General features: G+C 40.1%; 1 protein-coding gene across 1 annotated transcript; it reads right to left on the bottom strand.

The window, feature by feature from the left end:
* Positions 1-1,338: 1,338 nt before the first annotated feature.
* On the bottom strand, positions 1,339-25,809 carry LOC124262251 (eukaryotic translation initiation factor 3 subunit M-like). Its single transcript, XM_046696732.1, has 9 exons — positions 25,654-25,809; positions 21,615-21,753; positions 20,764-20,905; positions 16,736-16,856; positions 15,613-15,707; positions 14,750-14,933; positions 13,360-13,441; positions 4,033-4,176; positions 1,339-1,611 (listed from the first exon to the last, which is right to left on the bottom strand). The coding sequence occupies exons 1-9, from the start codon at positions 25,693-25,695 to the stop codon at positions 1,412-1,414; spliced, it is 1,149 nt and encodes a 382-aa protein (XP_046552688.1). The 5' UTR covers positions 25,696-25,809; the 3' UTR covers positions 1,339-1,411.
* Between the last annotated feature and the right edge of the window lie 8 nt (positions 25,810-25,817).

Genomic DNA, 25,817 nt, shown 5'->3' with positions numbered 1-25,817 from the left:
CCATGTGGGGAATTGAACCCAGGTCTTTGGAGCGACGAGCGAACGCCTTAACCACTAGGCTACGCCACAGCCCCTCTGGTGTCTTGAAGAACATGTGGAAACAACAATCAGCAGCAGATGGCCTCGTGTGTTACAGAGGCACAATGAGGTTATGGATTGCCATGTTACTTCAGGTCATTTGGTATGGCGACCTTCCTGTTACTGGGCTTATGTACTGTCCACTATACCACAGATGTGTTGAAACATTTACACCCTCCATTTAGTGTTCGAAATTCTTGCCTGACTGGCAATCCAGCCAGTACTTACTAACATGCAGTGTGATGTTTTCAAGATAACTGACTGAATGAGTTTGGTTTTACGCCGCTTTTAGCAATATTCCAGCAACATCACGGCGGGGGACACCAGAAATGGGCTTCACACATTGTACCCATGTGGGGATTCGAACCCAGGTCTTCGGCGTGACGAGCCAACGCTTTAACCGCCCTTTCAAGATAACTAGCGCTGGCAGTAGTATATTTAATCACAGTTATGATAAGTCTCAAAATAGACAAAAATGAAGTAAAGATTAAGAATTCTTTTGAGGTATTTATAGTGAGAATATTTCATAAAAATAACCCACCCATCCCCCAATATTCATGACATCTAACTTTCTTGTTCTCTTAATAAATTTTTATAGATTATCATGATAGAATTCATAAATCTTTATTACTTTGATTCTATAAAATATCACTTTGGCATGATGTTTAATGAACACCATGGACAGGTAACTTTAACAGGGAGTGCCTGCCTTGTGGCCTGGTTGGAGATTTGGAGGAGTTCCACCTTACTGTTGCAGTATACCAGATTAGATCCTTGACACTGACATTCAACATTTCCTGTGGCGCATTAAACAAAGATCTTATGCGAATGTTGATCAAATTCCGATGCCAATCACATAACTTGAATATACAAAAAGAACGTTTTTCAAAGATAATTGTCCCATATAAAGAATTAGTTTGTAACAAATGTACTTTAAACATGCTTGAAGACGAATATCACTTGTTGCTAATATGTCCATTTTATAACCGATGCAGATCCCAATGTATTCCAGCCTATTTCTACAGCCCACCTTCTATTGTCAAATTCCGAGCCCTTATGAAGATACACAGTGTCACTGTTCTTAAAGAAATATGTATATTCCTGAAGCAAAACCTACGTTAAAATAATTGTATTATGAATTATATTTCAACTCTACACACCATGACAATGTTGTATTACCTGTTGTACTCTTGGCCACATGGCCTTCAATTCTGAATAAAGTGAAGTGAATATAAAATAAGTGACATTCAACAACTTGACTGGACAGGTTATTTGATTTATTAATGACAGATATATGTACACAGGCCACATGAAGGAGAAACTAGTTGCAATTTTATGTAGGAACTTGAGACTGGAGCGTAGACAACGAGGCGAAGTTGCCTTCAATTCCCTTTAGCCTCTCCTGCCACTCTGTCAAAGCTGAGCGGAGCACCTGCCAGTGGTGCTTAGTGAATGTCCGGTGGGTCGTGGAGATCACCACAGCTTTCCTCTGAATCTGGTCAATTCTGGCTCGCACAGCTTTAGTCCTCAACACTGCAACAGACAGGGGAGATAATTAGGTGAGGTGAAATTGGGTTTAGCTTAGATACCATGCCACAGTGAAGCATGAATACCCCACACAGACACATTATACTGACTCCGAGCCGATCGGTCCTTGTTGTACCCATTAATGCCGAGTGCCAGGCAGGGACCAACAAGTACCATATTTTAACATCTTTTGGTATGATGCGGTCGGGGATCAAACCCGCGCTCCGGGCGGACGCTCTAACCACTACACCACGGAGGCAGTTGGGAGATAATTAGGAATGCTTTTGTGTTCAGATGTCTTGTAAATAATTCAAGTGAGTGAGTGAGTTTTGAGGTTTCAAGCAGATTTTAGCAATGTTCCATCAATATCACGGTGGGGACAACATGCCCGGCCTTTGGCGTGGCGAGCAAATGCTTTAATCACTATGCTACCTCTACGCCCCAGGAGATAATTCAAAACAAAATCTGAAAGCGGTTCACAGTTGACACTGATCAAGTGAGTGAGTGGGCTGGGTTTAATCCCGTTTATAGTAATATTATAGCAATATTCCAGCAATATCACAGCTGGGGGACACAATGGGATTCACATGTGGTGGCAGACTGGTCACAGCTGGACGAGCAAACGCTTTAACCACTGGGCTAACCCACGTCCCTCAACATTTATGAATACAGAGATCTAAAAGGTTAGAGGAGTGAGTGAGTTTGGTTTTCGCTGCTTTTAGCAATGTTCCGGCAATATCACGGCAGGGGACACCACAAATGGGCTTCACACATTGTGGGGAATTGAACAGGTCTTCAGACTAATGCTTTAACCACTAGACTACCCCACCGCCCGAAAAGGCTTGAGTAATTATGAAACCTGTACAGAATCACTGGGACATGATTCTTTGGATTGACTATTTTAATAAACTGATTTCTATAAGAGGTAGCATTGGAATGATATTAAATATGCTTTGAGAAATTAAATATAGTTTGAACTAAGTGATAAAAAATTTCCTGGTAAAATTAGGCGATAAACAAAGCAGTCCGTTCCAAATGATTTCCCATGCTTTAAATACTCAATAATACCCGAAAATTGGCGAACACATAATGTTTATCAACATTGTAAACACAAAAGTAAACCAAAAGGCCCACATGGGTTTTACTGTCTGCACTCATTGACATCGAGTACGGGCACACCAGTGAAGTGTCATCAGCCGGACGTTTCGGCTGGTTCCCATGGTGGCATCTGGAACTGCTCATTTGTGACATCATTCCCACTTTACGTCACAATATGATTTGAATGACGTCACCACTGCTGACGACGCAACTATACACTTGTGCGAGATATTTGTACATGTCAATACACAGTGAATAGTCTTGCAATTCCCAGGAATCGAATACCATAAGATCAATATCTATCTTAAAGTGTTTATGAATGCAGACTTGATCTCGTCACTATATGGCTGGAGTAATGCCGATGTCACGCAAAGCCCAACTCAAGTCAACAACAGTATCTATCAACATATTCTATCATCAATAGACACTTCTCTTACACTGCCAAAAGAACACCATCTCTGCCACAATAACCTTATCCAGCGTATCAACAACATCTGCCATATAACGAACTCACCATCAATGATGAACTCCTCAACCTTAATCAACATATCAATGACAACATCTGCCAGATAACACAATCACCATTAATGATGAACCCCTCCATATTATTTAAAACATATCAATGATATCTGCCATATAACGAACTCACCATCAATGATGAACTCCTCAACCTTAATCAACATATCAATGACAACATCTGCCAGATAACACAATCACCATTAATGATGAACCCCTCCATATTATTTAAAACATATCAATGATATCTGCCATATAACGAACTCACCATCAATGATGAACTCCTCAACCTTAATCAACATATCAATGACAACATCTGCCAGATAACACAATCACCATTAATGATGAACCCCTCCATATTATTTAAAAACATATCAATGATATCTGCCATATAACGAACTCACCATCAATGATGAACTCCTCAACCTTAATCAACATATCAATGACAACATCTGCCAGATAACACAATCACCATTAATGATGAACCCTCCATATTATTATTTAAAACATATCAATGATATCTGCCATATAACGAACTCACCATCAATGATGAACTCCTCAACCTTAATCAACATATCAATGACAACATCTGCCAGATAACACAATCACCATTAATGATGAATCCCTCCATATTATTTAAAAACATATCAATGATATCTGCCATATAACGAACTCACCATCAATGATGAACTCCTCAACCTTAATCAACATATCAATGACAACATCTGCCAGATAACACAATCACCATTAATGATGAATCCCTCCATATTATTTAAAAACATATCAATGATATCTGCCAAATAACGAACTCACCATCAATGATGAACTCCTCAACCTCCTCACTGCCCAGCTGCATCTCATCTTGGATGACGGAAAACTCAATCTCCTTCCTGTTCTCCGCCATCTGCATGAACGTCAGCAGACGCATCTTCCTCAGGTTCTGCTCATGGGACAGGCCTGAAACACAGAACACCCACGCTGTAAGACAGCTGTCGGGTTCAGTATCTAGTTCAGCCTAAGCTTCGCTGAACTGTGTTCCAGTTATTTGGCATCTTTTCAGCCAAATATGGGGGAAAGTAGGGGTGATACATAACAGTGAGGTTGTGATACAATATTTTCATAATATGGATGTGATATGATTTAAGAAATACAGTTCGCTCTACCCCTACATATAGTTAATAAAGTACACTTTTGCTCTGAACTATTATAGGTAAAGTATGATTACCCTATTTTTGTACAAACAAAATTGAGTGAGTGAGTTTAGTTTTACGCCGCTTTTAGCAATATTCCAGCAATATTATGGTGGGGGACAACAGAAATAGGCTTCACACAAACAAAATTGACTCTCATCATGATAATGAATGTTGTGAGGTGAAATAATTACTTTCCAATACAGTGAAATAACTTGGATGCCCACAAATTGATCTTGCACCACTGATTTCTCACAACAAAAGATGTTGAAAGAAATTTTCATGATGCTTGATACTGTGTTTCCAGACCTGGTCTGTTTGTTTGTTTGTTTATCCATGTGATTATGAAGCTGATATAATGATGACATGCTATATTATATTTGTATGAGTGAGTGAGTTTAGTTTTACGCCGCTTTTAGCAATATTCCAGCAATATTTCACCAGAAATGGGCTTCACACATTGTACCCATGTGGGGAAACGAACCCGGATCTTTGGCGTGACAAGCAGACGCTTTGACCACTAGGCTACCCCAAACGCCCTATTTGTAGAAGTCATTGAGTTGATAGTAGTGTTGAGATTGATCATATTTATTGGTCTATGGTTGTGACTGAAAACCTGTTTGACTTTTACACCACTCAGTGTGTATTTGTTGCTTAAAACAACACAAACACTACACTGTATCGCTACATCCCAGCTGTATGATGGCAGCCTGTTAATAATGAAATCTGAATCAGACAAATTAGCGAACAATGATCCATCAGAGTATGAGTGAGTGAGTGAGTGAGTGAGATTTTAGCTTTTACGCCACTTTTAGCAATATTCTAGCAATATTTAACCAGAAATGAGAGAGTGAGTGAGTGAGTATGGTTTTACATCGCTTTTTAGCACTATTCCAGCAATATCACAGCGAGGGACACCAGAAATGGGCTTCACACATTGTACCAATGTAGGGAATCGAACCGGGGTCTTTGGCGTGACGAGTGAACGCTTTAACCACAAGTCTACCCCACCGCCCCATCAGACTATGACTTTAACTATCAACCGAGTCACAAACGTGATCACCCAATCCATTTAGTTTCTTTCTATGACCAGCATACATCACTGACAAACCCAGGATCGTAATCAGACTCTCCTCATGATTCTGGTACAAGATCAACAAAGGTACTACAGTGATAATGGTAAACTGCAATATGCATTATAAACTCATATTTTTTATTTTTTTTTGTAATGATTTAACCTAATACTACCCAGTAATTCATTTGCAAGTGTTATTTTCTTTGTAGCAACAGACAAAACATTAAAAATCTGGTTGTAATCTTTTTCTTGCATCATCACCTCAGTACCCATGACTACCAAATTGTGACAAGGGACAATGCTATGTAATATGTGGAGTCTCATGCAGATAATAGGATCTGTATGTGTAGTCAATCATTTTCATCTAAGATTGACGCAGTCTGGAAACGATGACCAATGAACTTCGTAATGTTTTGCACGAGCAAGTGAGTTTAGTTTTAACCCGCACTCTGCAATATTCCAGCTAGAAGAGCCCAAGAGCCTAATGTGTCCTAATATATTGTAATTCAGTTTTTATACCAATGCACAGCCTTCTCTTTTGTTAGTATACATTGGCATGGAGTAGTTTTACTTATGTTTTGACATATTAAATGAAAATCAGGAATTCATTTACATTAGTTTCACATGGACATGAAAAGAGGTTTTAAATAATGATTTTATTCCAGTAGTGTTCATAAGTAAAACCATATGTTTTGATGAAAGCATATAATGCCCTCCATGGAATAATCGATGAACAGGTCTTAACCTATGGCGGTAAAATGTCTGTGACATGCCTTTGTTTGAACAAATAGATCTGAACAAACCTTGGAATTTCACAAAATAATCTAGCATGACTTTAGTCTAGTCCATTCCAAATATGGAAAAAAACTGAGGAACGCATGCTGCATCACAGGTATGTTGTCATGGTGATACACAGAAGCATTACTTTACTTACAGGTTATAGATATCTTGTAACAATGTATTCTTACTTTCAGTTTTCAATTCCCTGTCTGTCTGAATGAGTGAGTTAAGTTTTACGTCACTTTTAGCAATATTCCAGCAATATCATGGCGGGGGACACCAGAAATGGGCTTCACATTGTACCCATGTGCAGAATCGAACCTGGGTCTTCAGCGCATTAAGCGATTGCTTTAACCCCTAGGCTACCTCACAGCCCTGATTCCCGATCACCCATAAAAATCTAGAATGAAGTAAAGCCAAGTCAAACTGACCATGTTAACTACAATGTTACAGAAAAGAACAGGGTATTTTCAACTTCCTTTCATTACTAAAACAATGATATGATGTAGGGGTTTTGATTAGAGTGAGTGAGTTCGGTTTTACGCAGCTTTTAGCAATGTTCCAGCAATATCCTGGAGGGGACCAGAATGTAATTTTTAGAGTAAAATTGATATTTTATACTTATCCTGACTCATGCTCTTTTGCTTGTCTTCTTCTTCTTGCGAACATAGTGGAACACTTGTATCTCCCCTAATTGAAGCTCCCTTCAATGTAAAATCACTAATTAGTACTCAGCACGAGGTTACCTCCCTTCCACAAGCCGGGGAACAGGGGCTACGCACCTCCACCCATGTGCCTCACTCTCTCCTCATATACTGAGCCCAACATTTTGAATTTACAGGGAAATCCAAAGTGTTATGTGGGGAGGATGGGAGGGCTTACCTCATGAGTCAGGATAAGTAGTATAAAATATCAATTTTACTCTAAAAATTACATATTTTCCTTATCCTGACTCATCTCTTTTGCTTGTAGCATCCGGACGGAAAGGAGGTGGGAAATATATAATACTTTGGATTTTAATAATTAGTGATTTGAACTGTGATGATTGTAATAACCCTATGGGAACTTCATAAAGGTACTGAACTGATGAATTCCTGCTGCTAACTTATCAGCTGCCATATAAAGGTTATTACAATGTACTTATTATGATAAAGTATATATAACATTAATACAATGCTTAAGACTAATAGACTTAAGCTTGTTAATATGCTAGTATAAACTCCTTAGAGTTTGTTAGCTAAAAAACTTTAAGATATAAACATAGTACTAAGCTTAAGATATGATTAAACTTAAGCTAATTATATAATAGCAAAACTCTTTAGAGTTTGTTAGTTAATATACTTATATGATATAGATATAATGCTGAGCTTTAGATGAATGAATAAGCTTTAGCTACATATATAATAGAAAAACTCTGTAGAGTTTGTTAGCTAATATATTTTTACAATATGAGTATAGTACTGTGCTTAAGATATAATTAACTTAAGCTACATATATAATAGCCAAAACTCTGTAGAGTTTATTAGCTTATAGATTAATAATGTAACCATAGTACTAAGCTTAAGATAAGATTAGACTTAAGCTAAATGTATATAGCAAAAAAACCTCCTTAGAGTTTATTAACTAATATACTTTTATGTTATAACCATAGTACTGAACTTAAGATATAATTAAACTTAAGCTATATATATAATAGCAAAACTCCGTGGAGTTTTGTTAGCTAAATACATTTTATAATGTAACCATACTGCTTAAGATATGATGAAACTTAAGCTAATTGTATAATAGCAAAAAACCCTTTAGAGTTTGTTAGCTAAAATACTTATATGATATAAACCTAGTATTGAGTTTATGAAGGAAACCTTAAGCTACATATATAATAGCAAAAACTCCGTAGAGTTTGTTAGCTAATATACTTATATGATATAAACATAGTATTGAGCTTTGAAGGAAACTTTAAGCTACATATATAATAGCAAAAACTCCGTAGAGTTTGTTAGCTAATACAAGTTATAATGTAACCATAAAGCTTAAATTATGATGAAACTTAAGCCAAATATATAATAGCAAAAACTCTTTTAGAGTTTTGATAGCTAAAATACCTATATGATATAAACATAGTACTGCGCTTAAGATATGAATAAGCTTAAGTTACATATAGCAAAAAACTCCGTAGAGTTTGTTAGCTAATACATGTTATAATGTAACCATATTGCTTAAGATATGATGAGACTTAAGCCAAATAGCAAAAACTCTTTAGAGTTTGTTAGCTAATATACTTATATGATATAAACATAGTACTGAGCTTAAGATATGAATAAGCTTAAGCTACCTATATACTAGTAATAGCCCAAACTCTGTAGAGTTTGTTAGCTTATATATTTTTACAATCTGAGTATAGTACTATGCTTAAGATATAATTAAGTTAAGGTAAATATATAATAACCAACTCTGTAGAGTTGTTAACTTATATATTGTATGATGTAATAATCATAGTACTGTGATGATAAAAAGAACTTAAGCAAATTATATATAGCATGTAGCTATTTAGTACTGTTATAAGATAAGTAGAAATCTGTAAGATTGACTTATCTTCTCCGAGGAACTGTCAACTGTTGTCTGCGAGGACCATGGGATCGAATTGGTGGATACCTGAGACGCCCTCGGTGATGATATCTCTCAGATAATGGTTGGCAACCACCATATCGGATCTCCAGAAAATAAACCCTCCATTATTTCAAATAACATTGTGTAGATCAATGCAGAAGTTAGCTTCTAATATCATGAGTATTAAAAGCTCATGGAGGGGTCGGATTGGGTCCATCCGTCTTGTATGCACGTAGTATGACAGTTCTGATCCAAACGGAGATATAGTACGTGAGATTTCATTCTGCATTAAGTTGATGATAGAGGAAATAATCTGTTGTATTATTCCCTTCTGTTTGGTTCGGTGGAGATAAATTTACAGTGCTCTTGCTGGCCATCGTGATAGAATCATCATTATCATGAAGTCCAAGTATGTCATCCAGGCGTGTTCATAAACCTCACTTGTGAGGTGTTGGAGCACTATATTCAGATCCCCAAGTTGGAGGGTGAAACTTCCGCTTTAATTCTCCAATCAGAAAGTTTAAGTAGGAGTTTACTATCCATCTAGTTGTGTTAGTAGCTTGATTATGAAATTCAGCTGTAGTCTGAGGCGCTGTGGATTTAGATCCACTTGTATCCCGTCGCCTAGGTTATTCGCTCGCATAAGTCCTTGACGATGTAGGTGCACAACCAGGTGTGTCTGTCCTCGCTGAAGTTTATGTAAAATTGCCTGACTGCCGCGTTCCTCGTCCTAACTTGACAGGGGAGGTCTCTAACCTGAAGAAAGCAGCCCAATCATGAAGGTTCAGATTAACTGGACTGTAAGGAGGGCTTGCTCGTTCACTGATATATAGTTGTCACTTGTAACGTAAGTGTTGACCTGTGAACTAAGATCGACCTCTCGTGGAGTCGTTGTCCAACGCTGGTCCAATCAGAACAAGGCATTTTGATTCTGTAGAATACCCGCTGTGATGTCACGGTGTAGCAGGAAAAAACCTTGTATAAAATCTTGCACGTCGTTGATATTAGCATAATCGCCGGTCTTCACCGTAGCTTCGAAGTTACCCGAAAGTGACCACGTGTTTGAGGGTTAAAGGTAAACGCTGAAACCTCCGTGGCCAGAAATACCTCGGGCTCTGTAATATTAATGCTGGGTAGGTTATTTTTCCTGGCTGCATTGAAAGTAAGTTCAGTTTTGAATATAATTCCGACTTTCTTATATAAAGGTACAATAAACTTGCAAGTTGTCAGCTTGTAGACTGTATACATGAATGTTTCTGGTCATAATTGTAGAATTAAAGCTGAACTTGTTGTACATATTTCTTCTCAGAAACTTTGACGCATTATGAGTTATACCGCTGTAACAAGGCTGCTGTTCAATTTCGATATTGAATTGTCTGCAGATCCGCGTAATGGTCACGCATGTAGATAATCGTGTATCGTAGTCCTGGGAGTTGCATATTCTAGCAATCCATACACGGAAAGGTTGATTTCTGTGAAGATCTATGCAACGTCGTTGATTAATTAATATAGCGACGTTCTGTGTTGTAAATAGCCTGTGCAATTGTCTTCGGCATTAGGCTTATAGGTGGCATATGGCATACAGTTGATAGACAACTTATGCGATGTCTTGAACGGACTGACGAAGTAGCTATATATGACGAAAGTGGCTAATATATGGAGACCTTGGAGGAGAATTCCTCGGTGGGCCGGAGATTTGTGAGAAGCTCTCGGAAGTATCCAATCTAGATTTCCTGTGTGAGGTAGACTTGGAGCCACTTAGCCTTAGCGACCTTAGCGATAAGGTATTGAGTCAGAGCCCGATCAGTATATATATTATATATGAGCTTAGCCCATGAATCGACCTCTGTGTTCAACAGGAGTGAGTGAGTGAGTGTATTGTTTTACGCCGCACTCAGCAAATATGTAGGGTCGGTGAAGCGCTACTCCTCGTGGCGCCCCTTGTAACTGGTGAGGCTGTAGCTCCTTCGGAGGTGGCCTGGGACTTCCTTAGCGAAGTGTCTAGAAACCGATCAATATATGGCGTTTTAGCTTCATAGGGTGTGGTTCTTGCTGGTTCTGCATAAGAAGAGCCGAGTAGATCATCCTATCATCTTCAGAAGTCGTGTCACGAAATCTGGTGATAAGAATCTCATTGATCGTTCTAGATCTATTAATGCCAATAACATAACGCCTCTGGCGCTTGAACTATTATGGCTTTATGGTAGCTGTGTCCACATACTGTGGCATCGCGAAAGCAATCGAAGTCGATTGGAGGTAAGGTGATGGCGTCTGCCTCGTCTTCCTTTATCAGGTATGTCTGCGCCGAGTTGCCACTCTTGGAAGGTGAAGAGAGATCTAGGTTGTTTACCATCCAATATCGTATCTCAGCGTCTGAGAAAATGATGCCTCCATCATTTTCTATCCCAGCATCACTGATGAGAGGTTGATGCTCTTCTGATGGTGGACTGTGTATTTCTATCTCTATGTCGGGTGACGCTCGGGGAGACCTGACTGTAGACTTGTGTGCAGACTTGTGTGGTGATATCACGAGGAGATCGGGCGCGGTTAACGGCGCGGAGATCGTGTTGGTGAACTGCGTCTATGGGTTGACCTTCTCGGAGACCTGTGAGGAGAATGTTGATAGCTTCGCGAAGCTCTCGTGTAGTCAGGTGTCCTTCGCGAAGCTTCCTCTGCGTCCGGTCCTGGGGAACGGCGATTTGACCTTCGCGAAGGCTTTCGTGAGGTCTGACGGTCTGAGTCCGCATCTAGGGATGAAGCCGAGGAAGGTGATGATCTATCCCGCCTTCGCGAAGGCTGTACATCTGGGTCCTTCGTGGAGGTGGTCTGCGACTTCCTTCGCGAAGGTGGCTTCGTCGTGGCTGCTACGCTGATGGGGGTGCCTCTGGGGTGTCGTCTGCGTTGGAACCTTCGCGAAGGCTCGGGCCTTGGGCTGGCTGCTTCCCAGTCTGTGGTGGCCCTCCATCATGATCATGATTTGCCGCAACAGTTCATCTGGGATGGTCTGCGACGAATTAGTCGGTGCCCTCTCTGCGATGTTAGCGGCGGGACCCTCAGGGAAGTCGTCTGGCGTCAGTGTAGAGACATCAGGCTGCATGGCGATCTCTGCTGATGTCACTGTAGCTGTCTCCGGTCGCTTCTTGTGGCGTGACGTCGGGGATGATGATCAGCTGATCATCGTAGAGGCCCAGTTCAGCGGCTGGAACAATCTCGGTTGAGAAAGTCCTAGTAGACCGTTGATTTCCCCTCAGAGGTCGGCGCTGCCCTGGGGAGTGCGAAGTCTCGTTGAGTGTTGGTAGCGGCGGGACCCTCAGGAAGATCATAGAATATCATCGTTGGTACATCAGGCTGCATGTTGATCTGCGCTGACATCACTGTTGCCGACATCGGTCATTCTTTTGATGTACATCAGGTATGATGATCGGCTGATCATCATACAGGCCCAAATCTGCGACGGGAACAATCTCGGCTGAGAAAGTTCAAGTTGACTTCGTTGATTTCCCTCAGAGGTAACGTTGAGATGCAGTAGAAAAACTCTAGTCTTGACTGCGGCGATGGGATGTCTGGGGAAGCAGGGCGCTTCTTGGAAGCGGGGAGCCGGGTGACCAACAGCAGTAGACTGGCGAGGGTTCAGGTGTATCAGTCATGGCTAGACTCTGCATCGCAGCGACCTATCTGCTGCAGCGTCTCAAAGCGCCAAAGTAATTATTTATTAAAGGCAGAAATGGATAAATTAGTACTGCGCAACTGCAACGTGAATAAAATGAACATGGCGCAGTACAACTAGGGCATATTAAATGCGGATCAGCAGCAGAATAAAAAGCGTAATCTGCAACAGAAAAGATTTTTTATCAAGCGTAATCCACTGAAACAAACCACGGGTCCGGGGAATAAACAGTAGAAACATGACTAAATATCAATATATAATTGTTGAAGGATACTAGCTAAACCTCTATAGATGTCTATCACGAGGTAACTAACTAAATATAATCAAAGGATATAGTGTGTCGGGGAGACACAGAGCGCTCTCACGCCCAGCTCACTGGAAGCTAAGAAGGAGAGAGTGAGGCACATGGGTGGAGGTGGAAGCCCTCGTTCCAGCTTGTGGAAGGGAGGTAACTTCGTGCTGAGTACTAATTAGTGATTTTACATTGAAGGGAGCTTCAATTAGGGAGATACAAGTGTTCCACTATGTTCGCAAGAAGAAGAAGACAAGCAAAAGAGCATGAGTCAGGATAAGGAAAAATAATGGGCTTCACACATTGTACCCATGTGGGGAATCGAACCCAGGCCTTCGGTATGACTTGAATTAACGCTTTAACCACTAGGGCTACCCCACGCCCGTTTCTGGTTAAAACTGGTTCCAGCAACCCGCACTGGTCAGACAAGGCAGCTACAATGTTTTTGTGTTGTCCCTTGTCTTAAAGCTGTAGTAATGCTGCATATGATGTTAAACAACAAACATTCAGGGTGTCATGTGCCACTTACCCAGCGAGTTTACAAAGTCTGTGTTGTTCTTGTAAAACTGCTGATATTGTGAGAGTTTCCCTGACACAAATATGGAGAGGAGCTGAAATAACAAACACAAATTAACAAATGATTAACAGGGATTTACCTTGAGTCCTATGTTTGATGGTCATACTCTTAATTTTCAGGGGTCCTGGACTACAAAATGGGGGTCCCAGACACTTAAATATTATCATTAACACTGTGTTGTAATATTGCTGTAATTCAGTTACTGTTATTGTATTGTGTATCATGATCATCACATTGTTACAGTAATTAAGTTACAAATGATACCATAACCCCGTCAGTAGCAGACTCAGTGATAACTTATTGCTACTTGATCGAAATTTTTACAAAAATATTTGGACTTTTTCTCTGTCCCTGTGGATGCGCTTTAAATTTTGTTGAGCAGGAATTCGCCTCCTGTATATCCCTGATAAATATTCATTATTTTTTTAATTTAAGATTTGAGCATAAGAATTTGTTTCTACAGTTTGTCTATAAAATACATCCCTTTATCACTTTTATGAACAAGGAAACTATTAAAAAAATGTTTGGACAGTTTATCCATGTTAAATTTGCCCACAGAACTGGTTAGGAGAGATTTGGTTGAAAGGACCTTTGAACAGTATTCTAGTACTATCACACCAACTTGATGAGGGAGGACAGACTGAAATAATTCATGCTCTCGACATTTACCACTTGGGTATGGGTATGGTGCCGAGAGTGGCTATGTATGCATGTGTGCGTGCTGAAGAACAATTCTAACATGGACCTTCAGGGATTTACAGAATGAAGCTATGGGCAATGCTTCTCAAAGCTATTTCAGCACTAAGGCGATCGTAACTCCCATACTTTAACCTGGGCTTCCAATGGTCATAGAGTTAGGAGTGCTTTGTGGTACATGTGAGGTGAGGTGAGGTGAGGTGAGGTGAGGTGAAATTGGGTTTAAAGTTGTGCTTGAGAATATTTCGCTCATATGACGACGTGCATGCGTGTATATGTGTATCTGCTTGTACTAGCCCAGACTAAAGCTGGCTTTATAGTGCTAGCCCACTGAGATACCATGCCGCAGTGAAGCAGGAATACCCCACTCAGACACATTATACTGACTCTGAGCCGACCAGTCCTTGTTGTACCCATTAATGCCGAGAGCCAGGCAGGGACCAACAAGTACCATATTTTAACATCTTTTGGTATGACGTGGTTGGGGATCGAACCCGCTACCTTCCGCTCTCCGGGCGGACGCTCTAACCACTACACCACGGAGGCAGTCGCTTTGTGGTACAGGGCTCAGGTAATACACTGGAGAAATATTACACTGAATAATACAGGGTTTTCTTTGGGAATGAGTCAATGGTAGGTTACTCACATCATGAATGAGTTCTCCCTCCAGGAACTTGACCGGCTTCAGTGCCAACAGATGATCCATCAGGTACGTACTGGGATCTGCCAGACATGTGACTATACACTTGTGGGCGTCGTCCCGGGCCTGGGAGGCGTTGTCTTCCGTGTACGTCCCCAGCAGCTCAATCATCACCGCTGTGGCTTGTTCACTGCAGAGAGCCCAATATGAAGACAATTAGTACTGTCAGCTTCTATGTATTCCTCAGTGGTATCTCCCAAACGAATTCTAATGTCAAGATTAAGGGCTGAGGACATTAAACTGTGGAACAAACATTTCAATAGTATAATACTCAAAAAAGATGAAGGACTAACTGATTCTTGCTTTTTACCACAGTTATCTGTCAAGAGTGGACTGAAATCATGAGTATCGATCTCAAGATTGGGAACCATGAAATGAGCGAGTTTGGTTTTACGCCGCTTTTAGCGATATTCAAGCAATATCTCGGCAGGGGACACCAGAAATGGGCTTCACGCATTGTACCCATGTGGGGAATTGAACCCTGGTCTTTGGCGTGACGTACCATGATACGAATCAATCTTGTTTGCCAGCCTGAACACCCAATGCTATCAGCCAATTCTTGTGACATGCAGGAGTTGTGATTCTCACTTGGCTGACTGACTGACTGAGTTTGGTTTTACGCTGCTTTTAGCAATATTCCAGCAATATCACGGCGGGGGACACCAGAAATGGCCTTTACACATTGTACCCATGTGGGGATTTGAACCTGGGTCTTCGGCGTGTCAAGCCAACGCATTAACCACTAGGCTACCCCACCAGCCCCATTCTCACTTGGATAGTCATTGGTCTGGGTCAGTACAGGCACCTACCTCATCTTGCCTTCAACGAGAGCATCGTAGAGAATCCTTAGCATGTTCTGTGTTTTCTGGGCACTGATGTTCCACTGGGTGATCCACTCCTTCACCTACAACACAGATGTCACTTGTACAGAACACTGGGGGTCACGCTTTGTTACTCCATGCCATCAACTTGTCACCGTAAATGAGGTGAGGTGAAATGGGGTTCAACGTCCCACTTAAGAATATTTCGCTCATACCAGACTGCAGCTGGTTTTATAGTGCTAGCTCACTGAGATACCATGTGGCAGTTAAGCATGAATACCCCACTCAGACACATTATACTGACTCCGAGCCAACCAGTCCTTGTTGTACCCATTAATGCCGAGTGCCAGGTAGGAACCAAAAAGTACCATATTTTAACAGCAGCTGATGCAGACATTTACCATTTGAGGACCAACGTGGAGTGAGTGAGTGAGTGAGTTTAGTTTTATGCCGCTTTTAGCAATATTCCAGCAATATTCACACATTGTACCCATGTGGGGAATCGAACCCGGGTCCTCGGCGTGACGAGCGAACGCCTTAACCACTAGGCTACCCCACCGACCCGGACCAACATGGAGATGGTATTCTACTCCACTTTTGATAAACTGATTCCAAATATATCAAGTGAATATGTATGAAGAACAACACATATGAGTGAGTGAGTTAATTAAATGTATGCTTCACCCACCAATATTACAGCTATATGGCGGCGGTCTGTAAATAATCAAGTTTGGACCAGACAATCAACTGATCAACTGCATGAGCATCGATCTACGCAATTGGGATACGATGACATGTGTCAACCAAATCAGGGAGAATGACCACCCGATCCCGTTAGTCTCCTCTTACGACAAGTATGGCTTACTGAAGATCAATTCTAACCCCTATCTTCACTTGTTGATATGTAAGAACAAGACTGACTGAGTTTAGTTTTACGCCGCTTTTAGCAATATTCCAGCAATATCACGGCGGGGGACACCAGAAATGGGCTTCACACATTGTGCCCATGTGGGGAATCGAACCCGGGTCTTCGGCGTGATGAGGCAACGCTTTAACCACTAGGCTACCCCACCGACCCGAAAGAACAAGAATGAGATCTACTATTACCTACCATGTTCAGGTCTGTGGGCACAAGGCCAAGGTCTCCCTGTCCTGCCAGTTTCAACATGGCACAGTAAACAGTGTATCGAAGAGGGGCGACATCTGGGAGGCCATAGAACAAGTTGCTTAATCTGAAAAACAAACATTACATCAAATCAATACACAAATCAACTAAATCTAGTCTCTTGCGTGCAAATGAACTCAAATAGATGGAAAAGAAATGGTTAGACAAAAATATTTTATGAGTGCTTCACTACACTTTCGTTTTCATGTAAGTGAGCTGAAAAAAGTGTCTCCCCATTTAGAAAGCACCTTGGATACTCACAGTTGCATTATTGAGTTTTCATATCAACATAACGCTGACAAGAAATTTTCATAATGCAGATGTATAAACATGTCAAATTGTTTATCAGTGGTTGCAGGGCAACTGTCCTGTATTAAAAATTGATTGTGACACTGTTTCTACTTATTTCAGTCTGCCTGCTCACCAATTGCTTGCTACGTATCTTTTCAGGATGATGTTAAATATAAGCTAGCTGACAGGTAGGCATTATTTCGGATTTTAACTGATGACAGAAATGGGCCCATGCAGGTGTATATGTGAGGGCCCTGTGTTCCATCACCGGTGACTCAACGGGGTACCAATCCAACACATGTAAGTGAGCTGAAAAAAGTGTCTCCCCATGTAGAGCGAGAACCTTGGATACTCACAGTTGGTGTTGCATTATTGAGTTTTCATATCAACATAACGCTGACAAGAAATTTTCATAATGCAGATGTCAATTAGTCACATATGAAAGACAATGCATGATGGTGCTATAACGAATGTCCTTGTATGGCATCAATCTAGGGCATCAACCTGAGTGGGGGCTGTGTGGTCACTGTTTCGAAATTTGAAAGATCAATATCCCTGAATACTGAATAATTGTTATACCAGTAAAGGCGAGTTCACATTGCGCGACTTGTAGTAACAACTACCTCGGCAGTAACTGTAGATTGTAACGACTTAAAACCTATAAAAAGATCAGTTTCTTCTCTGGTAAGGTCGATATTTTCAGTCGTGTCTCCAACATGTCACATAAACACAAGGGGTTGCCTCCAGGCATTGACTGAAAATGATTTTTTTCTGCTGATGCTAAATTCTGTGTCATGCAGTCATAGCTGTTTCAATCAGAGGTGCTTATTATGATTTGATACCTCTGGTTGATCAGAAGTGAGTATTTCCCAAAGTTATAATAGAATTCTTAATCAGCAGTCTTTCTTCTAAAAGTTTTCAAAGGTAAAAACATTTGTCTGTAAGCTGAAAAAAAGTGTCTCCCCATGTAGAGAGAGCACCTTGGATACTCACAGTTGGTGTTGCATTATTGAGTTTTCATATCAACATACGCTGAGAAGAAATTTTCATAATGCAGATGTATAAACATGTCAAATTGTTTATCAGTGGTTTGTAAGCTGTCTGTAAGCTGAAAAAAGTGTCTCCCCATGTAGAGAGAGCACCTTGGATACTCACAGTTGGTGTTGCATTATTGAGTTTTCATATCAACATAATGCTGACAAGAAATTTTCATAATGCAGATGCATAAACATGGCAACTGTCTTATACTGACTTGTAAGTTGATTGTGACACTGTTTCTACTTATTTCAGTCTGTCTGCTCACCAATTGCTTGCAACACCTCCTTTTCGGGACAACATTAAATGTACGCTAAATAACAGGCAGGGATCATTTGGAATTTTAACTGATGAGAACCCTCGGCCCATGTAGATACTGGGGGCCTTGTATCCAATCACCAATGGACCAACGGGGTACCAACCCAACACATGTAAGTGAGCTGAAAAAAGTGTCTCCCCATGTAGAGCAAGCACCTTGGATACTCACAGTTGGTGTAGCATTATTGAGTTTTCATATCAACACAACGCTGACAAGAAATTTTCATAATGCATGCATCACAACACAATCAGCAACATACGAAAGTGAGAGTTTGGTTTTACGCTGCTTTTAGCAATATTCCAGCAATATCACGGTAGGGGACACCAGAAATGGGCTTCACAAATTGTACCCATGTGGGGAATCGAACCCATGTCGTTGGCTTGACGAGCGAGCGAATACTTTAACCACTAGGCAACTCCACCGCCCCAGAGAAGCCAAACTTCTTTGAGACAGAAATGTTTTGTGTATTGATATACAAGCGTTGGATAACTGGACTGGCTTTGCCTGTGAGATACAGATATGTTGAATAGTGCTCTACTTTCATTGGACAAGACCTGCCTCTGAGACACCAAATATAGTATATACTGCAATCAGCAACATATGAAAGTGAGTGAGTATGGTTTTATGCCACCTTTAGCAATATTCCAGCAATATCACGGCAGGGGACACCAGAAATAGGCTTCAGCCATTGTACCCATGTGGGGTAACATGAAAGACATCTCAACATTCATATTGTGATGGTAACTGTTATGAATACTGTAGTTATTGCTAATCCACATTGTATCTGTTTATAGCCTATAATTTACACAATCTTATTAAAAATGCCTTCAGGCAATGACTGAAAATGAATGTTTTTTTTCTACTGATGTTATGTTCTGTGTCATGTAGTCACAGCTGTTTCAATCAGAGACGCTTGTTCTGATTTCATCCCTCTGATTAATCAGAACTGAGTATTTCTCAAATTCATGACAGAAGTCTTAACCAGCTGTCTTTCTTATAAACGTTTTCAATAATTAAACATTTGTCTGTAAGCTGAAAAAAGTGTCTCCCTATTTAGAGAGAGCACCTTGGATACTCACAGTTGGTGTTGCATTATTGAGTTTTCATATCAACATAAAGCTGACAAGAAATTTTCATAATGCATTGGGTCCTTTTTCCATGTAGTATCCTATGACTTGTTACAAGCTAAGGTGCCATGTCCAGTGAGTGAGTTGTTTTACGCCACACTCAGAAATATTCCAGCTATATGGTGGCGGTCTGGAAATAATCGAGTCTGGACCAGACAATACAGTGATCAACAGCATGAGCATCGATCTGCGCAATTGGGAACCGATGACTGTGTCAACCAAATCAGCGAGCCTGACCACCCGATCCCATTGCATGGGTCGCCTCTTACAACAAGCATGGGCTACTGAAGATCAATATTCTAACCCGGACCTTCACGGGTGTCCCTGTTCTAAAACTACAGTAACATTAGCATGTCAATGAGTCTGTTCAACAAAAACACTTAATGCAGGGATATGGGGCAGCCTAGTGGTTAAAACGTTCGCTAAACTGACCAGATGGGTACAATGTCTAGAGCCCATTTAATATTAGGATTTCGACAGCATGCTTAATAGAGCATGTCATTCAGTTAAATAAGCAACTACATGAATCTGAACAGTAATCTAACAAATTAGGTATAGAAAGTATCCATCTAAAGCCTGCCATAACTATGTAACATCAAACATATGGAACATAAAGATTTTACAACTGCTTCACTACATTTTCTTATTGTGTAAGTGAGCTGAAAAAAGTGTCTCCCCATGTAGAGCGAGAACCTTGGATACTCACAGTTAGTGTAGCATTATTGAGTTTTCATATCAACACAACGCTGACAAGAAATTTTCATAATGCATAAGTAATACCCATCTTTCAACTCCTTTCTGCATGACAAGTAACATAAAACACAGCCTGTGTACTGTTAGTCAATGGAACTCTCTCCCATCTCAAGAGTGTACCTACGAATCTAAGTACGATATCTGTATTTAAATCTGGTCTAAATATATACCTCTTCCTACACTACCACTAATTGTCTTTACTGTTGTCTCTCGTCTGTATAGATGCCATTGAGGTAATGTGGAACTCACGCTATATGAATATCCTTATTATCATTGTCTTATACAAACAATATAACTACAGACCACCAACATTAAAATATAAAATGATGCATTATTATTAAAGAAAACTTCTTTCTGCATTGACACAATGTCATACTGAAACTTTCTGAACACATTACACAGCACAGCACAGCAGGCCATGTTTATGCCATCTGGTTTGTAGGACTTACAATTTAACTCGGACACCAAGTCGCTTCTCTGACGTTGTGGCTTTCACTATCTTCTCACAGAAGAGAGTTCCCAGACTCTCCACACCCTCCGGTGGCACCATCAGTATCAAGGAAATGATTCCATTGAACAGCATTTCAACCTCTGAAACATCGGTACATGGGAAACATGTGGCAGTGGTTGAACAGGAACATGAACACAAAACGATTTTACTAGTGCTTCACTACACTTTCTTTATCATGTAAGTGAGCTGAAAAAAGTGTCTCTCCATTTAAAGAGAGAACCTTGGATACTCACAGTTGGTGTTGCATTATTGAGTTTTCATATCAACATAACGCTGACAAGAAATTTTCATAATGCAGATGTATTAGTATATTGGCCAACAGGATATCCATTAATCTAGGACATCCTAGGACACGGTAGGATAGGAACATGCCCAACCCACACCTAAAAGCTTGGATGATACCTTTAATTTCAGTGAAACTGGCTGCGGCTAGTGGGCACAAGTAAATTTCTATACCTGCAATGGTTGCTTACCAGTGTTTTACATTTGGCTTTGATATTGATTGGGACTATTTCTACTTATTTCAGTCTCTCTGCCAACCAATTGCTGTTTTCATAACACTTCACATTGTTGATCAGTAATTGTCCAGAAATACGGTCATAATAGAAAATTCTAGAAAATTATGTATCTGCCATAACATTGTTTAAGTTAAAGTTGACATTCAAAACTGTTGGCTTTTGTGAATTTTCATTCTAATTTCCGAACCAACAGATCCTCATAGCTTTTACCATTATGTACCATACTGAGAGATAGATAACACATCTACAAATAAAACAGATAGCATCTTACCACCATCAGTTTGAATTTCTTTCCAACATATCGTGCTTGCTTCAACCACATTCTTCAAATCTGTTAGGATTCCACTTTCCGAGTTTTCTTCACAAATTTCTGCCCCAAGAGACTTAAGATAGCTTCTTAACTCTGAAGTCTGGAAACAAATTGTGGAACAAACATGATTAATACATAGCTATCACCAGATCAATTACCATACCAACTGTAGTGCTTTCAATAATCATAAAATGTAAATAACACAGGTAACTAGTAATTCTCACAGAACATAAAAGTAAGATAAGTACTTTGCCATATTCAATTTGTTTATCGTCAAATTGTAACTGGGGTACTAAACCATGTAAACAAATATCAATATATATGTCAAGTTTTACCATGTTTACTGTCTCATCAATCTTTATGCAATCTTATTTACACACATCACATCATAGAAACCAATTTGTAAAACTTAACACTTGTGAAAAGTGTTACCCTTTATCATTAAAGTTTGGTTCCATTTTCTCAAAATTAGTTGGGCACATTTTACAAGGGAACAATTGCCCATGCACCCAACTTAACCAGTAGCATGTAGAGGATTCAATGACAGTTGGTCAAGGAGACAAATTTGTGACAAAGTTAGAAAACATGTACTGACAAGTTCCTTGTCATGTTGCCGAGTTTCTTTAATCAGGTAAAATAAATATCATGAAATGATAAATGAACTTAACAACAAATAACAAATTACAACATACACATTATTTTGGTAGCTCCAAAACTTTGGTTAAATTCTCCTTATTGGTTGGGTACATTTTTTAATGGGAGCATTTCCGGGCTATACTATGTTTTCGGGGGAACTATGTTTTTGGGGTATGTCCTTTTCCAGTAATCTCTCACATACAGTGAGATGACAGCGCCACCTGAAAACACCGTTTCCAGTGCAGAAGCTTCCGAGGCAACCGGGACACAAAATGTTTGAAATATCCAGATTTCACGTAAGTTGTGACCCTAAATTTCTGTCAAAGTACTAAAATTCTACCCTAGAACGTAATGCACTTTCAGAACCTTCATAAATGTGATCATAACTTTTGAAATAAAGCTCATAACTTGTCAAGCGGACCATCGTCTGCTAGAGTGAAAAGCCAAGCATAAACATCACGTGACTCTAATGAAATGTTCCTGACGTAATAAAAAAACTATGGAAGACCGAATTGGTCATCTCTTACATATTTTTTTTTTCTGTGTTGCAGAATTCGTCTCGGCTTGTGACCACTGGGTTCATTTAAAATACTGCTACAATGTCACTGTACTGCGCAGGAATGGCGTGTTTTATTGTCCCTGCCATGCAGACAAGAAGAATGAATGTGCACATGATTGAATAACTTACCTGTAAATATGTTTATTTTTAACAATTTTCACAAAAAAACAACACTCAAATAATCAAATGAAAAATGACCAGTCTGCTTGACTTTTTATTAAAATGCCACGCTGTATTTGTTGACTTCTTGGGAGAAGAATGCATCACCTGGGCTTCCATACAAGGTCGTGACCCACGCTATAACGAGTAACCCGAAAACATGGTACGTCCCTTCTCCCGCTGGCGGACAGACACGAAATGTTCGGTGCATTGGAAACCAGCGGATGTCAGAACATTCTGACAATAAATTTATAAAATGTGAGATGATATTTAATTAATTAGGCCTACCTTTAGAATACAGCACCACAAACTTTAAAAATATCGGCCATAATACCCTTTTACGTTAATGTAATGTGATTTTGTTCTCGAAGCACGCTCTCTAAACAATGCCTTATGACGCCTGCATGGCAACACGGTTGTCTGGCTCAGCGAGGGCTTATAAGCTCCGGCCACTGGTGTTTCATCTCTACTGAGCTATGTCATTGCATAAGCCCAACGATGTTGAGAGTTTCCAGTAGTTGTATAATCGGGCGGATGCGCAATATTTTGCAAGCACCAGTTTGAAATATTTTTCTTTTCACTAATACGCTCATATTTATTTGTATTATGGCCGCTGAGGTGTTATGTTTTGTGTATTTTGTATTTTTTAATTTTTAAATTTACATATATATATTTGTCATTCAGTAATTTGCACCATTACATAGAAAAGTGTTTTATTAGTATTTTATTTTTCGAAGCGGTAATAATGCATTACACTAGACACGCCAGTCGTGGTTTATACCGGTTCGGTCAATGCATTCTATTTATTAGGATTAATTCAAGGGATTGGGGTTAGGCTAGGGCTAGGGCTAGGACTAGGACTAGGACTAGGGTTAGGGTTTAGGTTTAGGGTTGGGGTTGGGGACCTAATGCAATATATAGTAGGTACATGTCCGGTGGTTCGGTCAATGCATTCTATTTATTAGGATTATTTCAAGTGGTTAGGGTTAGGGTTAGGGCTGAGGGTTTAGGGTTAGGGTTTAGGTTAGGGTTAGGGTTAGGGACCTAATCCAATATAGCAGGTACATGACCGGTGTAATAATGCGGAGTACCATTTGTTGTTTTTCCTTTTTGCATTTTAATACTTTTATTTCACACAAAAACGGGAAACCAAAAACGTCGAAAGTACATTATGAAATGGGTTAATGTAGACATTTTGGGCTAATGGAAATTGGTCTGGAATTTGCACTCAAGCCTCTTTCACACGCAACATAAATTTTGTAAAGTAATGATTCAAGGCTAACTCACCCGCGGCCGCCACTACACATGCTCATGTCTCCCTCGCTCCTTAGTGCGCGATCCACATTATCCTTACAGTGTTCCCTACATCACTTTTCTGTCACAAAATCACCGATTTATATAAAAGCGCCATTCATGCATGCACCGCGGAAATCTACGCCTGACGCCTTGACGCCAACAACCCTTTTCAGTTTGAGGCATATCGGCTCATTCCACGCCACACGCTAATTTGTAGATTACGGAATGGGACGAAAGTGTGCCAAATGGCATCGGATCCATTCGCAATTGTCCGAGAATAAAATCACGAGACACCAAGTCTACCCGTAGCATTCGTGAATTGTCCGCGTGACCTATTCGACTCTTTCCGCTCATTTCGCGGACGCCACAGGAATGACTCGATAAATTTGCACATTGTGCAACAGTGTGGACGTAGCTCAGTCGGTTAGCTGTCGAAGCTAACAACCGAAGGTCGGTTCAAGGCCCGACGGGTTCTCACAAACTGGTTGCTTGTCTTAATGACACGCGGACTCCACGGCAGAGATCGCCCTCACACAGAAGTTGTGGTGCTGTATTCTAAAGGTGCTCCCCGAATTACAGTTTTGATAATCTACTGATCAGCAATAATTTACATGATCATCTTTTGCGTTATTACCCCGAAAACATGTTACACCATGGTGCTCTTGCACACAAATCGGCATTGGTCAAGCATTCTATAATGGATGCTTTGTCAAGAAAGATTATGTTTTTTAACCATAGAGTATCATACGAATTGTTACTAAGGAAATCATAGTGTGACAAATGTAAATTGGTCATCTCTAAAGAATTACATACTTCAGAGAGTATTAAACATGTTGAAGTTGATAACATATGTTGGCTGTTTCCGTTTCAACAATCACGGTAAATGAGTCATAAATATGATGTCTCCAACTTTCAATACTAAGAAAAATAATTTCACTCAAATACCCAACCTTAATATCAATTGTTCCATATCCACTTACGTGAACTGAACCCATATGTTGAAATTATTATTTTGCAAAAACAATTTCACATGAAATTACAACAACCATGAAGCACCACGGTTTTTTTGCAAAATTACACCTCAAGTTTATCATGTTAACTAAAGTGTTTCAGTATCAAAACTGTGACACCATTTCATTCCATTGCGTATGCCGTTTTACACGGCATTTCGTCAGTTTCTTTACCACGAATTTAGGTGACACAACAACACGTGAGCACCATATGGACACGCATTTGGTCTAAATACTTCTTCAGCTGGACTCTTATTATGGAATTATTTTGCTGTTCGGGTAAATTGTGTAACTACACATTTCTTTAAGAATTTATTTACAGTTACAAACGTGAATTTACCTGTTCAGGGACCGCTATATCTATGAATACCGGCGTACTCATTTTCCTTCTGAAAGAATATGGCGAAGCTGTGCGATACACCAATGCTGATTGGATTAGAAGAACCAATAGCCACTCGCAATACAATTTCTCGTTCAGTTCGTAGTATAAGAAGCGCGCACAAC

Source organism: Haliotis rubra, unplaced genomic scaffold, assembly GCF_003918875.1.
Source record: "Haliotis rubra isolate DU_JTF1 unplaced genomic scaffold, ASM391887v1 Scf83, whole genome shotgun sequence".
In the NCBI taxonomy this organism is placed as follows: domain Eukaryota; kingdom Metazoa; phylum Mollusca; class Gastropoda; order Lepetellida; family Haliotidae; genus Haliotis; species Haliotis rubra.
Note: the sequence above shows the minus strand (reverse complement) of the source record. Positions and strands in the feature narration are given on the sequence as shown.